Consider the following 14,236-nt stretch of genomic DNA (forward strand, 5'->3'; position numbering starts at 1 on the left):
CTGTCTTGTCAAAAACAGGACATCATTTAACCTTTATTGGAAACGTAGCACAGTTAACACACAAATCTATCTGTTCTTGCTCAGATGCAGTTTGTGTTTATGTGTGATGTCATTTCAACTCCAAGCACTATCAAATCTTTATTGTGTGACTGATGAGTTTAGTGATGCTGGGAAAGACGCATGTACAGTCAACATGTGCAAATTTTCAAACCATAAATGTAAATAATCTTGTTACAGACACAGTAAGAAAAGACAGATTCTGAGCTCTCACTCTCGTATTAAAATGATTTGAATTTATTGTGTTTTGTGCCGACATACAAAATGGTTTCTGTTAACCATTACTTGCACGTAATTGTATAAGACATGGTAGAACATAAAATAAAGTTTATCATTTTAGAAGACAATACAAACTGCCTATTTTAGATCTATAAAATGTGTATTGACACATGTTACACTTGTTACCTCTAAGCCTAAAATCACAGATGTATTTACAAGTGTCCCATCTTCACTCGATCTTGTTGTTCAATTACACACATTGTCCTCACTCAAACAAGTGTCAGGTTCACACACACAGACACACACAAAGGAGTAAGAGAGTGTAAAAATTGTGACTTTTGCAGACCAGTGACCAATATATCTACCTGTAAGACTACATCATGTTATTTTGAGTCAAAAATAAACACAAGACTATTCAGATTTGGAAATGTAGTTCTTGTTTTTTCTTGTTGCTAATGTTCTGCACCCACACAGTTATAAGGGAAACATTGAGGGCTGTACAGATTCACCAAACAGAGATGTAATGATGAAATTAGATTCTGTATGCTACAGTACTGAAAACAATACAATACTTACAAGTCTTATGATTTTCTGAAGGATACTGAAGGCTAATAGTTTTCTTTTTGCTAGAAATTGTTGCAGAATGTCCTAATCAGCCAAAGGAAAGAAGGAAATGAAACCAAACTACTGTAAGCATACATTTTTGGACTAAAGCTTCCATCATGAACTATTAATACTAAATGCTTTGTTTGCATATTCTTGGGCCAGATAATACACACTGGCCCAGCTCCTAGTTGATTTTGACAAGTGTTAATGTCTATGAAAAAACAACACATGTGCATCAATTAATGTGTGTTCAAAAATTGCAAAACAATACACAAAAAGAAACTAAACATCTGTTGTATGTACACATACTCACACACACACATAAACAAAAAAAATTCTGGGAGCTGCTTTGCAGGAAAATGTGACTCAGCATAATTCATGCTATAACGATGTAATATGCACAGTTTAATATTTCTTCTGATCTGTAGGTATTATTCTATGTCAAAATCTGTTAGTCTCATCATCACCACAGCTCATTCATTTTAATTTTTAAATGGCATGCATTAGTACAGCAACAGATGACAATAATGAACATTTTAAAGGTGCAGTGTGCAGAATTTAGTGGCATCTAGCAGAACGGACTTGGCAGAAATGGAATATAATATTCATAAGTATCTTTTAATTAGTATATAATCACCTGAAAATAAGAATCATTGTGTTTTTGTTAACTTGGAATGAGCCCTTTATATCTACATTGGGAGTGTCCCCTTCCATGGAGGCCACCATGTGCACTGCCATGTTTCTAGAATGGACAAACCAAACACTGGCTCCAGGGAGGGTTTAGACTTTCGTGTTTTTCGTGAGTTTCGTGGCTACCGTAGGTTCTCCTACACGTTTGGAAGGGGATGGTGAGGGGAAAGGTATTCAGTTGGTTGCAATTTGTAACCTCACCAGTAGATGCCACTAAATCCTACACACTGGTCCTTTAAAGTAGTTGGACATTTTGGGAAATATTCACCTTTTTGCCAAGAAATAGACTCTTAACTGTATAAAATACACTATATTTCAAATTATTTAAATAAATTACATTTATAAACCTTTTTTCTGCTCCACACTGTTGAAAAAAATAAATTCTCTGAGATAAAATTTGTGACGTACTGTTGGAGCATCTCTCTCATCTTACACTTGCTTATTCTGTATAATATCTGTTTACAAACAAAACAAATGTAAATATGGGTAAACATAGTTCATGTTTTCACTGAACTGTCAAAATGAAGTAAATAAAAAAAAACCCTAAAATCCACTAAGTTTCTGCTGAAGACTTGAAGAAGATAGATTGCCTGGTTCAAAATCTTTTGCAATATAACATTTAATTTCTACTTAAAATGTTTGTTTTCACCTGTTTGACTTTATTCTAAAAAACAAAACAAAACGTTGGTATCAAAAACATGTTTACATTATATATTGGCACATTTTGTTCATGAGTATTCAGTAAAGAGTTTAAAGGATTTATCAATCAGAAGAGTTGTAAAGAGGATAACTTACTGAACTTTTTTGTAAATAGATACCATGTGTAGATTTCATATGCTATTAGAAATCATGTATCAAAGACATGTTTTATCCCTCATATATACTTAACAATTTACACATATATTTGAAATATTTCACCATGAAAACAACAGAGAAGATTGAGATCCCAGTGCACCCTCATCAACTAACACAACATCTACCGCGGGATATTTTCTGGGCTTTCTGAGAAGCATGACTACATAACCAGAAGTAATAAATATCAAACGATTAGTGAATGTGCTCAAAAACTGAGTTCATATTGTATTGCAGCATGTCACTGAGTCCATTAAATCTATATGATCCCTGTGCAGCTCTGGGGATAATGAAGTCAGGTTTGGGATCATGATAATCTGCATCAAATCATTTTTTATTTGATTTTAATTTCTGTTGAGCTCTCTGCACCAAGAGAGTGATGTGTATGAATAAATAAAACAGATAAACAGATAAAACAGATAAATCCTTGCTACAGTAACAAGAACGGGCCAGAGATGATACTATTGTTGTTGTCATATTTCCACTGTGAATTAACATCTTTACTCTTCTCTCATCACCTGTGTGCTTACAAACATAGGATTAAAGACGAAAAAGAGACCAGACAGAGACAGACATGATTAGATGAATAAATACATAAATAACATCTATAATAAATAATAGAAAACAAGAAAAAAAAAACATTCTTCATTTACAAATGACCGGGAACGAAAGCAAAGTTGATTAAACACATCAGAATGAGGAGAGAAATTATCGAAAAACTTCCATTTCTGTGAGTAAGTGAAAAGCTTCAGAACTAACCATAAACTCATCTGCTGCTATCAGCTGACAAGTCGAGAACAGAAAGGTGACTGTTGCATAACTCTTTATGTACTCTAACGGATGAAAGGTAAAAGATACAGCGAGGTCCACATAAGGAGATGTCACCTGGAAAACACTGCAGTCTGAGGACAACACGTGGCGACAGGTGACAGGAGGTGTTTTCCTGGAATGACACAAAGCTGGAGGGAGGAGAGGGCAGAGTCCGTTAAAAGACCTTAAAAGCCCTTCAGGAGTAGATGGTGATGACCTCACGTCCGCCTCCGCGCACCAGGAGGACCCGATTGAGACCTTCAGTGAGCACCTCGAGGAACTCCATGTCTGAGAGACGCTCGCAGTGAAGGAAGGTTTTCTTACATAAGTGAGAAAGCGATACATCAATACAACATGCTTCATATTCTTCAAATATGTTATCAATCTATCAATCATTTTGTAATCCTGTTTTTCCATACTGTAATTTTGTATAGTTTGTTATCTTGGGGTGAGTTTTTCCTTATTTGAATCAAGGGTGTGAGGATAGAGGATGCTGTATTATGTACAGATTGTAAAGCCCCTGAGTCACATCTGTGATTTGTGATATTTGGCTATATAATATATATAAAAACTGACTTGGAGAACATCACAAGCTGCTACATCAAGGTACAGAGAATAAGTGATGATCACTTTCAAAGACTGCACATTTCTAAAATGGCACGGTTAATGACTTCAGAAAAGCATCACTTCCATTTTCTTTGACCATTGTTCAATAGTAAGTGGAATCAGAAACTGTGGAGAGCTTTAAGTACTTATATTGAGCTTTGACACTGCACAAGCACACAAATTGATGGTGTTATTTTACAGATACATCAGTAAAACAGTCCTGACCCTCTCACTGATTTGTTGAAATGGGTGGTAATGGAATTTTAAAAAAGTACTGCACTTGTACAGTACAATTTGGTACTTTAAACTAGTACAGAGAAAAAAAAATCTATGTGCAGGGAGGAAAAATCCCAGTAGATGTATTGATTACATCCACCAAAATAATATACATACATAAATATAAAAGAAAACAAAGTCACACTGTTAACTTTTGTTGAGTATTTCCATTTTCTGCTGCTTGACATTTCTACTCTGCCACATTTCAGAGGGAAATATTGTATTTTTCTCCAGTACTCCACTTATTTGACAGCTGTACTTACTAGCTACTTTGCAGATTACACACAGAAATACATGATAAGCTTAATATTACATACATTACAATTACATATCACACATAGACATCTATGAGAGTTATTTCTACTGTAAATGTCTCAGATGGTTTTATTAAATTTTGAGGCCCAAAGAGGTAAAAATCATCTAATATTTCACAAAAAAGCAAAGATTAGAGAAAAGTCTGAAAAACTGTACAAATTTGTTTTGCAGAACTTTCTTTTTTTTCCTTTTTCCTACCTCATTAGTTATCTCACAACCCCTCAGATTTATCTTGTGACCCTTTGAGGGGGCCTGACCCCCTGAGCCACTGGACTAAACTACCTAACTGCAGATACAGTAGCTAAAATGACTTTCACCTCAACCATGCTGCTTACTCACTGACTTTTCAATATTAAAAATCTGATATTATAATATATAATAATACAGTATATCAGTTACTTTTTATGCAGAATGAGTACTTTAACTTTTGATATCTTAAGTACATTTTGGGAATTTCTCCCCTCTGCTCAGGTTTAAATAGGGGCAATAGATTCAAGTTTTTGCTTATTTAGTGTTCAAAAATGCCCTTAATTGTAATATTCCATAAACTGCCTGATTCCTATTCTTATTGTTGCAGTTTTTCTTTGCTCTTATCACATGAAATCTTTATTGTGTTCCCTATTGCATATATAGAGCCAGAACCTTTCTTCAGTTGTCTGATTGTGTTATTATTATGTGTTAATAAGTACATAAGACGAAGGATACAATTTTCATTGCCAACACGGTTCTTGGGTGGTCCAGGCATGTTAAGCAGGACGAGTTTTGCCTCCCTGGACTTCTTCAAGATGACCTCATTGAGTCGCATCGCTGTGTGCATGCGCCTCACGTCTGTCTGGTTCCTGATGCAAGAAACATTCGGCCACATTGGGGTTTAGTTTGGTTTACAAATCAGTCTTTTAGCTGCTCAGCTCACACAGTATGTCTCACAGCAAAATGTTAATACTTACAAGTTCTCCCATTCCCTGTAGCAGCATGCCAGGAGGGAAATAACAATGAGTGAATTACATAAAGGGCACGTGTTCACACGGGAAGCTGCATTTGTTAGTGGTTTAAGTTCAAAGTTTTATTTGTTTATTTATCACGTGCACATGTAACTCTTCAAAACCTGGAGCATGGGTCGATGTACACAAATATTTACCAATGGCCCACGTCATGTCTGCTTCCTGTGCGGCATAATGAGTTGAGAGAAACTGATGGGTCACTCACGGCTTCATGTTGAAGAGGTCTTTGCCTGCCTCAACATTCGCTGCTGTCAGGTTCTTCCCTTTGTCTGCACCCTTGTTGTCTGTCCAGGTGGCAGCGCCCCCTGCAGGCGCAACGGGGGATGTTGGGCTTGTGGGGCTGGCAGGTATGGAGGTGTTCTTACTATGGATCAGCTGAACCTGTTTTGGGTTGGAGACAGCCACAGACTGAGAGAGGGACACCGTGACGCAACATTGTGACAGGGTGAAAGACAGAAAAGAGACACCTGTTAGTAAAGGTGAAGGTGACAAGCCAGTGGCCAGTTGGAAATCACTGAGCAGCCACTGGAAAGAGTAAAACACTGTGTGAAAGCTGCTCTGATGAGATGAAACATGTCTGTTTAAGCCGGGGCGCAGGGAGACAGCAGGTGGAGGGATTGAGGACAAAGGTGTAGGGTCGTGAAGCGGGAGGAGCTATTTCAGATGTCTCTGGATCCAGGAGTAAAAGTCCCCTTCATTTTTCCCATAGACAATATTACATGACTCACTTCTACGGCTTGGATCGGCATGAAACTCTTGCAGTTGAATCATCAGTACAGGAGATGAACAAGAAAATATCTGTTTCTTTGATAAAAAGTGGAAGGTACAAGCCTGTGTACATAAAAACTTTGGGAGAGAATGTGATCCTTACATTATCTGGGTGTGTCCTGTGTTTCTATCTTAGGCAACATTGAGGAGATCGTTTTAAGGAAAAAAATTAAATTGGAATACAGAAAAACACTTCAGAAACCAGCGACTATTGTAAATACAGATGCTTATTTCTATGACAGTACCTCCTCTTCTGGTCTTTCTGCCACGCTGGCTCCTTCGTCAGCGCTGTGTAGGGAGCGCACAGCAGACGAGTTTTTGCGTCGGATGGACCCACGGGATGAATCTGTAATGCTCTGGATCTGTAAAGTTAAAAAAATAGAAAAAGGATATGGTTAAATTTCTGATTTCCCTCTGGAATTTATTCTGTCTTCCCTCAAATCAGTGAGGACAAGTCCAGACTCAGACACCAACACTTCATTATAAACCAACTCACTGCCACAGAGCTGATATTTGCAGCGCACAGAGCAATAATGAAGATGTAAAATTAATGTCACGTTCTTTACCGGCCAGTATGGCTGCATGCAAACTTTTTCTGGCTCACCTCTCTCTCCATCTCATTCTTGGTCAGATGCATTTGTTTGAGGATCTGTGAGCGTTGTTCCATTACCAGTGTCTTTTCATAGGTGTAGGCTGAGATGTCACTGTCATGCTTTGAAAGGAAAACACATTTCCATGCATCATATGAGAGTAAAATACCAAAACATGCATCCTGCAGTATTATGGGACAAGTTTGTTCTGTGCATAAGAGATTATTTCAGACCACAAAACACTTTTTCAACAAAGTTTCCAGAACAAAAATCCTCCCCTTGCAGAATTAGTTTGTGAACTCTGATAATGTGTCAGACAAGTCTCTCACCATCTCCACCACTTCCACTGCAGCATCTATACGCAGGTGATAAAGGAAGGTGATGAGGTCTTTCTTCATCTGGATACTATTGTCATCCAGCTCAGCCACAGTGAAAATGCGCATCTTGCACTTCCTCCACACCTACAGGACAAAAAAGGGAACACTAAGTCTGCTTTCTTTTGTTTAACCTGCTCTAATACAATTTTAACTTTAACTGTTCATTAAAGTTTTCTGCAGACAAAATCACTTTAAACTTTTTTTAATGTAAAGAATATTTCATAGTGTCTTGTTTCCGACCTTGTGCTGGCGCAGCAGGAAGGGCAGAAGCATCAGCATGCCTCCATCGTGGACAATCCACCACACATCTATGTGGCCTTCAGTGAAGCGCTCACCGTTGGACGGGTAGCTGGAGATGTTCTTAGGAACCAACAAGGCCAGACTGGCCACAGTCGTCTCTCTGACCACCTCTGCAGAGCGACAGAACAAATGCATTTACTGTAAAATATAATGGAGTGCCTGGAAATTACTCTGCTTTAGTTAATTTGTTGAATTAATCTCAAGGAAGGGAGAGGATTGTTTCTCTGGCACTGGTGTTAATTATTCATCATAATTAACAAATTATCTTACAAATTATTAATTAAAACATTATTAAATGAATTACTAGCCCTTACTAGCTGCTACTCTCTCACAGGCCTTGACACCTTAAACCCTCAACAGGGGACAAGAAGAAAGTCCCTCAAAAATCAAAGAGATGCCCGTAGGGTAACTCAAAGTGAGACTCCCCTTACTGTATTTATTCATGGATTGGTTGTTGTTGAATGACAGAGGAATACACTTAAATAATTCACAAACTTTTTAGCTGGTTATAGTCATTTTAGGGTTAAAATTAGATTAGTCTGTCCTCCTATTTCTGGCTGCTATTAACACCAATATGTTTTGCTTAGTTCTTTAATGAGACCATTTTGAGCCTAACATTTGAAGTATCTGTTATGTCACTGATATTTACCGATAAAGTTCCTAAATTGCTGGTGGTACTCGGGCTGTTTCCAGTTACGAGGCCAGCTGACCATCACAGTGTTGTGCTTCAGACCTCCCAGTCCTCCGACCTGGATCAGGTGGGACGTCGCATCTCTCAGATTCGAGGAGATGACCACCTGAGAGAAGCCCTTCACCTTCTCTGTCTCCATCAACTTACGCAAAGACTGCAAAGATACAAACGAGTGAGGGCAGTTAGGGGCGGTGCAAAAACATGCGGTATTACATGTCATACTTGTCATTACATGCAGTAACTGGAAATGTGTGTTGTACACACAGTAAGGGGAGTGTGTGGTGCACAAGTCAGAGTTTATGATAGAGATTAGAGGACAGACCTGGTCTGCCCTCTGAGCCTCAGTATAGTTGTCGAGGAAGGTTCCTTGGACTGAGGTGCCAACGATGGTGAGACCCTTCCCTGCTTTCAACTGATTGGTCAGAGAAAGCAGACGAGGCTGCTCCACGTTCTGCTCAGCGTCCACACTCACCAGAACCAGGATCTGAGGCCTGAAGAAACATAAACCACCAAGTCAGTGACTTAGCTCAGACATGATAAACTAGCTACATTTACATTCATCAGGTAAAAGCCATCTGATCATCACATTTCCTTTTATAATTATAACTCAAAACAAGCATCTCAAAATACAAGCTTAACTGGGACTGTTTACTGACCTCCAGTTCTTGGTGTGTGGTGGTCCCTCCTCCAGCCTCATGAGAGCGAATCGTGCAGCGCTGAGAGAGATGCCACGTATCCCATCGCCCCATTCCTTCTCAGCTCTGCCACACAGCACATTAATGAGTTATTTGTATGATTATATATATGATTATTAACATGGCCTCATGTTAAACTCAGTTCAGCTCTGTCATTCAATTAACACAATAACCTCAAGCAGAATAATTGGAAACTAAAGTTAAAGGGGAACTCCTGGGTGTAAAAAGTAGTACGAAGCCTTTTGTTGCTCCAGAAGGAGTTACACGAAAACAAATAAATTTCACTTGTCACTTGAGTCAGCGTTGATTGTGGCTGAAAAAACTCAAGGGGTGTTGAGCTAGAAAGAGGTGAAGACCTCTGTAGTCGTTCCTCATCTCTACTTGAGGCTACATTAGTCGCTACTCACATAATACACCCAAATCTCGGACTGAACTGTCTGTGGTCAAGTTGAATTGTAGGTAATGGAGACGACTGGTTTGGACAAGGAGGAAGAAAATAGACACTATCTCTGGTTGTACTGTATTGATTTTGATCCTTTTTTCGCCGTCAACAACATTATAATGCAATGCTAAATTGGTGGAGTACTCCTTTAAAGATAGCTGGTGAAATACCTATGATTGGCCTAAGCTAAAAGTACTATTCACCCCTTTCTCTCTGTACTTGAAAAAGACACATTTTGATGATTTATTTACAAAATTTGGTGTACTTAAGTTACCTTTAAGCCACATATTTAAGTGTATCAAATTGTTTTTATTACATTTTAAAAACTAATTTTTTAACTGTCCATCAGCCTGACAATGTTATTGGGTGCAATGTTAAATTGGTAGAGTACTGTTTTAAGCTGAATGCTGAAGTACAATCCTATTCTGTGCTGTCATGATGATTACTTACCCACAGAACTCAATGTATTTGTAGATGCAGGTGGCGATGCCCATGGCGACTATTGCGTAATACCAGGAACAGATGAACATAAGCGACAGGCACAAACTCATACCCAGGAAAGACAGAGCCCTGCAGGGGACAGGACGTCACATATTTGGCCCAACTGTGAATTTCAGCCAGCTTCACACTGCTGGCTGGAACACAGCAATGACCACAGCTGTAAACTGGAGATTTTGTATTAATTAATTAAGTCTGCTGCTGCTGCTGCTGAGCCAAGACCAGAACACAGACAGACAGTTTCAGCTTGCACACTGCTCCACTATCATTAGCAAAACTGACCTCACAGATGCCTGCTGTGTCTGATCTTGCTCATTTAAACCAGCTAGAATTTGCATTAAATGCAGGGGAGACAGCATATCTTTCAGCAGGGGTGTAGTCTGAAAACCTGGCTTCAAATCTTAAGCATTTCTCTGAAACAATGAATATTCATGAAAACAACAACGTTAAAAACACATCTTGGTATTAATTATTAAAAGTTTAATGCTCAAAAACTCAATTAAAGTAGCATATTGAAAAAATATGCAATTTTGGTTTTAAGGGCCTTTAAAGTGTGTAACTGTATCAGTATACTGAACTGAATATTTGTGGTTGTGCTGGCTGAGCATGACTTGACAGCATATGTGATGAAATAACCTTTTATTACATAGAGACTTGATGTGTTGTACATATTAAATAGCATTCATGTATGCAAAGGTTTTTAACAGTGACTGGGGGCGGCTGTGCCTCACAGCTGGTTGAGTGGGTTGTCCATTAATTGGAAGATCAGCAGTTCGATCCCTAGCTCTTCCAGTCTGTATGTCAAAGTGTCCTTGGGCAAGATATTGAACCCCAAATAGCTCCCAAAGGCTGTGCCATCGGTGTGCGAATGTGTGTGTGTGAATGGGTGAATGTTGGCATGTAGTGTAAAGCACTTTGACTGGTTGATAAGACTAGAAAGGTGCTATATAAATACAGCCCATTTACCATATAAACTCACCAGTGGTAGAACTTGAAGCGCGGCCTCCAGTTTGGTGTCCTCAGTAAAGTCTGCAGTGCACAGGCAAGATTGACAAACATATAGCACATCAAGAAGAACCTAAAGGAAGATGGACAGATGAAGGGAGAGAGAATCAGAGAGAGAAAGATATAGAAGAGAAGAAAGAGAGAGACAGACAAAGTGAGACAGTGAGACGGATCTGTGTAGCAATGAAGATACAGTACGTACATGTGAATTTACTTACATGGAGAGGATTGGTGCGACTGCATCCAGAGAGGCAATGATGATGCCAATCTCACAGATGCAAGCTGTAAGCAGGAGGGCCCAGGTGGGCTCCCCGTTGGCTTTGCCATGTCCGAACACCTGCAGCAGCAGGAAATGATTAAATTAAGTCAAATTTTCCAGCACATTCTTGAACAGTTAATGTTATACTAATAAATTATGAGATTTAAATAATGCAATAATAATAATTAGTTTCTGCAGCATAAGGCTATAGAAAATGAACGAGCCTCCACAAACAGCCTGGTGCAATTGATACAATATGTTAGTGACAGACATCTGAAATATTTTCTGCTTTTGAATGCTTCAATAACACACTCACTCTAAGGAATGGGATGATGCCATCCCTTGAGATGGCCTGTAGGAGACGTGGAGCTCCAGTCAGACTCTGAAGCCCCGCTCCACAGGTGGAAAAGAAAGAGCCAAACACAATGACCCACGGGGACGGCCATGCCAGAGTCCCAATCACCAGATTACCATTGACCCCTTCACCAAACCTGTGGAGGGAGGTGAAGACAAATGAGCACACTAATAAGACACACACTGACTTGTTCAACAGTCACTTCAGCACATAATCTAAAATAGAGTTAATGCTCTTAATCTGATAATACATAATTTACCGTTTGCTAAACCTCACCCTCTTTGTTGCTGTTGCTACACTTGTCAAGTTTTATTCTATATTATAGGTTATAGGTTATATTGCTTTTGTTATTGCAGATTACATATGCAGTTTAAAATGATAATATATTTCACACTGGGAGCGAGTAACAGTGGTACTGTAGGGTTGCAGTGTTTACATCACATTTTTCTAAGGTAAGAAGTTGAAACCAGGAGTGATTACGATGACTGTTAATTAGCAGTAACTATCACAGGATATTAGCACTATGATTAAAGTATTTGATCTGGAGCTGAATGATGGTTGTCTTTTGTATAGGTTACTCAGTGAATAATGACTTTAATCAATCAATAATCAATATTAATATTGATATCTGAAAGTCACAAAGATTAGGAAACAACACGATGTGATACCAACTATCACATAAGATGTTTCTTCCATTATTAATAACTAAATAATATAGATATTTGAAACACTGATTTGCAATACACAAAATTAGTTTGCAAGGCTGTAAAAGTCATTAAAAGTTGTTTGCTGGTAAATCCAGCTGTTTCCTGTAGAAAACAATGAAAAACAATTCAAAGCAACATGAGTCACATGACCTGCTGTGTTTTTGATCCCTTGTTAGCTAATTAAACTTATGTTAGCTCCATGAGTTGTTTAATGTCCCCAGTTGACTCTTTTGGAACGAGAACCCTGTAAAGGGCTCTTATGTGTGTACTTGATGGCTAGATACATGATATCATATTAAAAGACTGAAGCTAAAGCTAGATGACAGCATAACAGCATCCTCTCCAGCAGATGATCCATGTCAAAACCATACAAATAAAGACACAGCATTGTTCTTGTGTTGTATTGTAGAGCTAGTTAGTCCTCCTAGTAATATAAGTATCATAAGGAAAATCTAAGACGAGACTTATACTTGGACAAGCAACAGGTTAGTTGTTTTGGAGATAATAAAACCAATCCAAACTATGGAGTATCATATACAAATTACTACAGCCCCATACTCACTGCTTTAACGTGTGGAGAAACCCAAAGCTTTACAGGCCCACTGTGCTGAGTTACAGTAGCTAAATTATCATTGGACAATCCCCATTAGAGGGAGGGGTTTCACGAATGCTTGACTCTTTTGGACTTTGATGAAATAGATGAAATTAACACACATTTACAGACTTACTTGTCTCTTAGGACTACTCCTTCTATACAGGCACCAAACAGCACCACACAGGACATGTCTGGGAAACAAACTGTTAAGGAACACATTGTTGGAAATGTTTGAGCCAAATACCAATATAAAATTCATCAATAGTCATTGACTTTTTTCACTTTTTAGCAACCTTGGCTCAGTGAAGGATACACACAGTAGATGTGGTGGTGATGGCTGCAATGGTGCCGATGGGTATCGACTTCTGAGCATCACGCAGGTCTCCAGAGCGGTTGGAGCCCGCCATGATACCTGTGAGTGGAGCAAGATGAAATAATCAGGAGCTTTGCACTTTTAGACTCACAAATCACAAGGTATCACCATTAGGTTCTCAACGGGGACATATCTTCCTTTTGAAAGATGATACAGCTGTGGAATACTTAAAAACTTTATGAATCATTTTTTTCAAAAACTGTTTGGTGCTGGGCAGGTAGTGCCTTCAGAAGTCTCGTCCTACACTTGTCTGGTGCTAACCTGTGACAGACGGGAAGTATATCCCCACCAGCAGGGTGAAGAAGCTGGTGATGTCAGCCAGGACGTAGCGGTTGGAGTTGGTTACGGGACTGTCTGGATCCGCGTCTGATGCAATTCCACGCTTCTCCAGTAACATCCCTTTTTCCAGGTAGTTACCAAACAGGTTTTCTGAAAGACAGAGGAGCATGTAAAACGTAAAACACATGAGATGGACTGATCCTTTATCATATTGATGAGATATTGTCATTTACATTGATGAGGCACCCCCTACCTGCCAGGATGCCACTAGTGACCCCGGGGATGCCCTGTATCTCTGTGACATTGTTATTGATGAAGTATTCATCACAAGTGGCGTTGAGAGAGTCAGAATCACAGAAGGACCTCCACAGTTTGGTGGTGACGGTGTCATTGTCTATTTCGATGACCTTTGCACAGACGTCATAGCTTTTAGAGAGAAGAGTTCGATTTCCCAGAATGCAGACGCTGCAAAGAAAGTCAACAGAGGCATCGTCGTCACATACGACATACAATCAAATCTGTTTTCAAACAACAATGTGGAGCATGTCACTTACGGGAAGACAGGGGGGTCGATGGCAGTCTTGATGACTCCAGCGTAGACAGCCAAGATGGAGAGGATAACACAGGCCAGGAAGACCAGCGCCAGCTTGTTAACATATTTCACCCCCACAAACACCACCAGTGCCATAAAACTCAATACAATGGTGCCGTACACCCGCATGTTATTCAGGAGAGCAAGCTCTGCCTCTGGCCCCTCCAGGCCCTCAATCTTGAAGATGGCTGCCTGAGGAATGATGTAAATCTGACAGAATGGAAAGGTGTAGGAAGAGGACGTAGAGGGAAGGGAATGAATAAGGTGTGGTGGAATAT

General features: G+C 39.3%; 1 protein-coding gene across 3 annotated transcripts in view; it reads right to left on the reverse strand.

The window, feature by feature from the left end:
* slc12a5b (solute carrier family 12 member 5b) overlaps window positions 1-14,236 on the reverse strand; it is a 54,908-nt gene that overhangs the window by 4,396 nt on the left and 36,276 nt on the right. The window contains exons 7-26 of one of the 3 annotated variants that reach the window (XM_044352563.1): window positions 13,921-14,168; window positions 13,620-13,831; window positions 13,349-13,516; window positions 13,028-13,126; window positions 12,848-12,905; window positions 11,374-11,548; window positions 11,017-11,135; window positions 10,773-10,871; window positions 9,746-9,865; window positions 8,815-8,919; window positions 8,481-8,649; window positions 8,117-8,312; window positions 7,408-7,577; window positions 7,120-7,251; window positions 6,805-6,912; window positions 6,446-6,562; window positions 5,638-5,813; window positions 5,379-5,393; window positions 5,137-5,270; window positions 272-3,522 (exon numbers count right to left, since the gene is read on the reverse strand). In XM_044352563.1, the coding sequence (XP_044208498.1) occupies window positions 3,431-3,522; window positions 5,137-5,270; window positions 5,379-5,393; window positions 5,638-5,813; window positions 6,446-6,562; window positions 6,805-6,912; window positions 7,120-7,251; window positions 7,408-7,577; window positions 8,117-8,312; window positions 8,481-8,649; window positions 8,815-8,919; window positions 9,746-9,865; window positions 10,773-10,871; window positions 11,017-11,135; window positions 11,374-11,548; window positions 12,848-12,905; window positions 13,028-13,126; window positions 13,349-13,516; window positions 13,620-13,831; window positions 13,921-14,168 (2,712 nt within the window). In that variant the 3' untranslated portion in view covers window positions 272-3,430. Of the gene's footprint in view, window positions 1-271; window positions 3,523-5,136; window positions 5,271-5,378; window positions 5,394-5,637; window positions 5,841-6,445; window positions 6,563-6,804; window positions 6,913-7,119; window positions 7,252-7,407; window positions 7,578-8,116; window positions 8,313-8,480; window positions 8,650-8,814; window positions 8,920-9,745; window positions 9,866-10,772; window positions 10,872-11,016; window positions 11,136-11,373; window positions 11,549-12,847; window positions 12,906-13,027; window positions 13,127-13,348; window positions 13,517-13,619; window positions 13,832-13,920; window positions 14,169-14,236 lie in introns of those variants that run through there. The other 2 variants (XM_044352562.1, XM_044352564.1) reach the window with 2 other exon arrangements.

Source organism: Thunnus albacares, chromosome 5 (assembly GCF_914725855.1).
Source record: "Thunnus albacares chromosome 5, fThuAlb1.1, whole genome shotgun sequence".
Lineage (NCBI taxonomy): Eukaryota > Metazoa > Chordata > Actinopteri > Scombriformes > Scombridae > Thunnus > Thunnus albacares.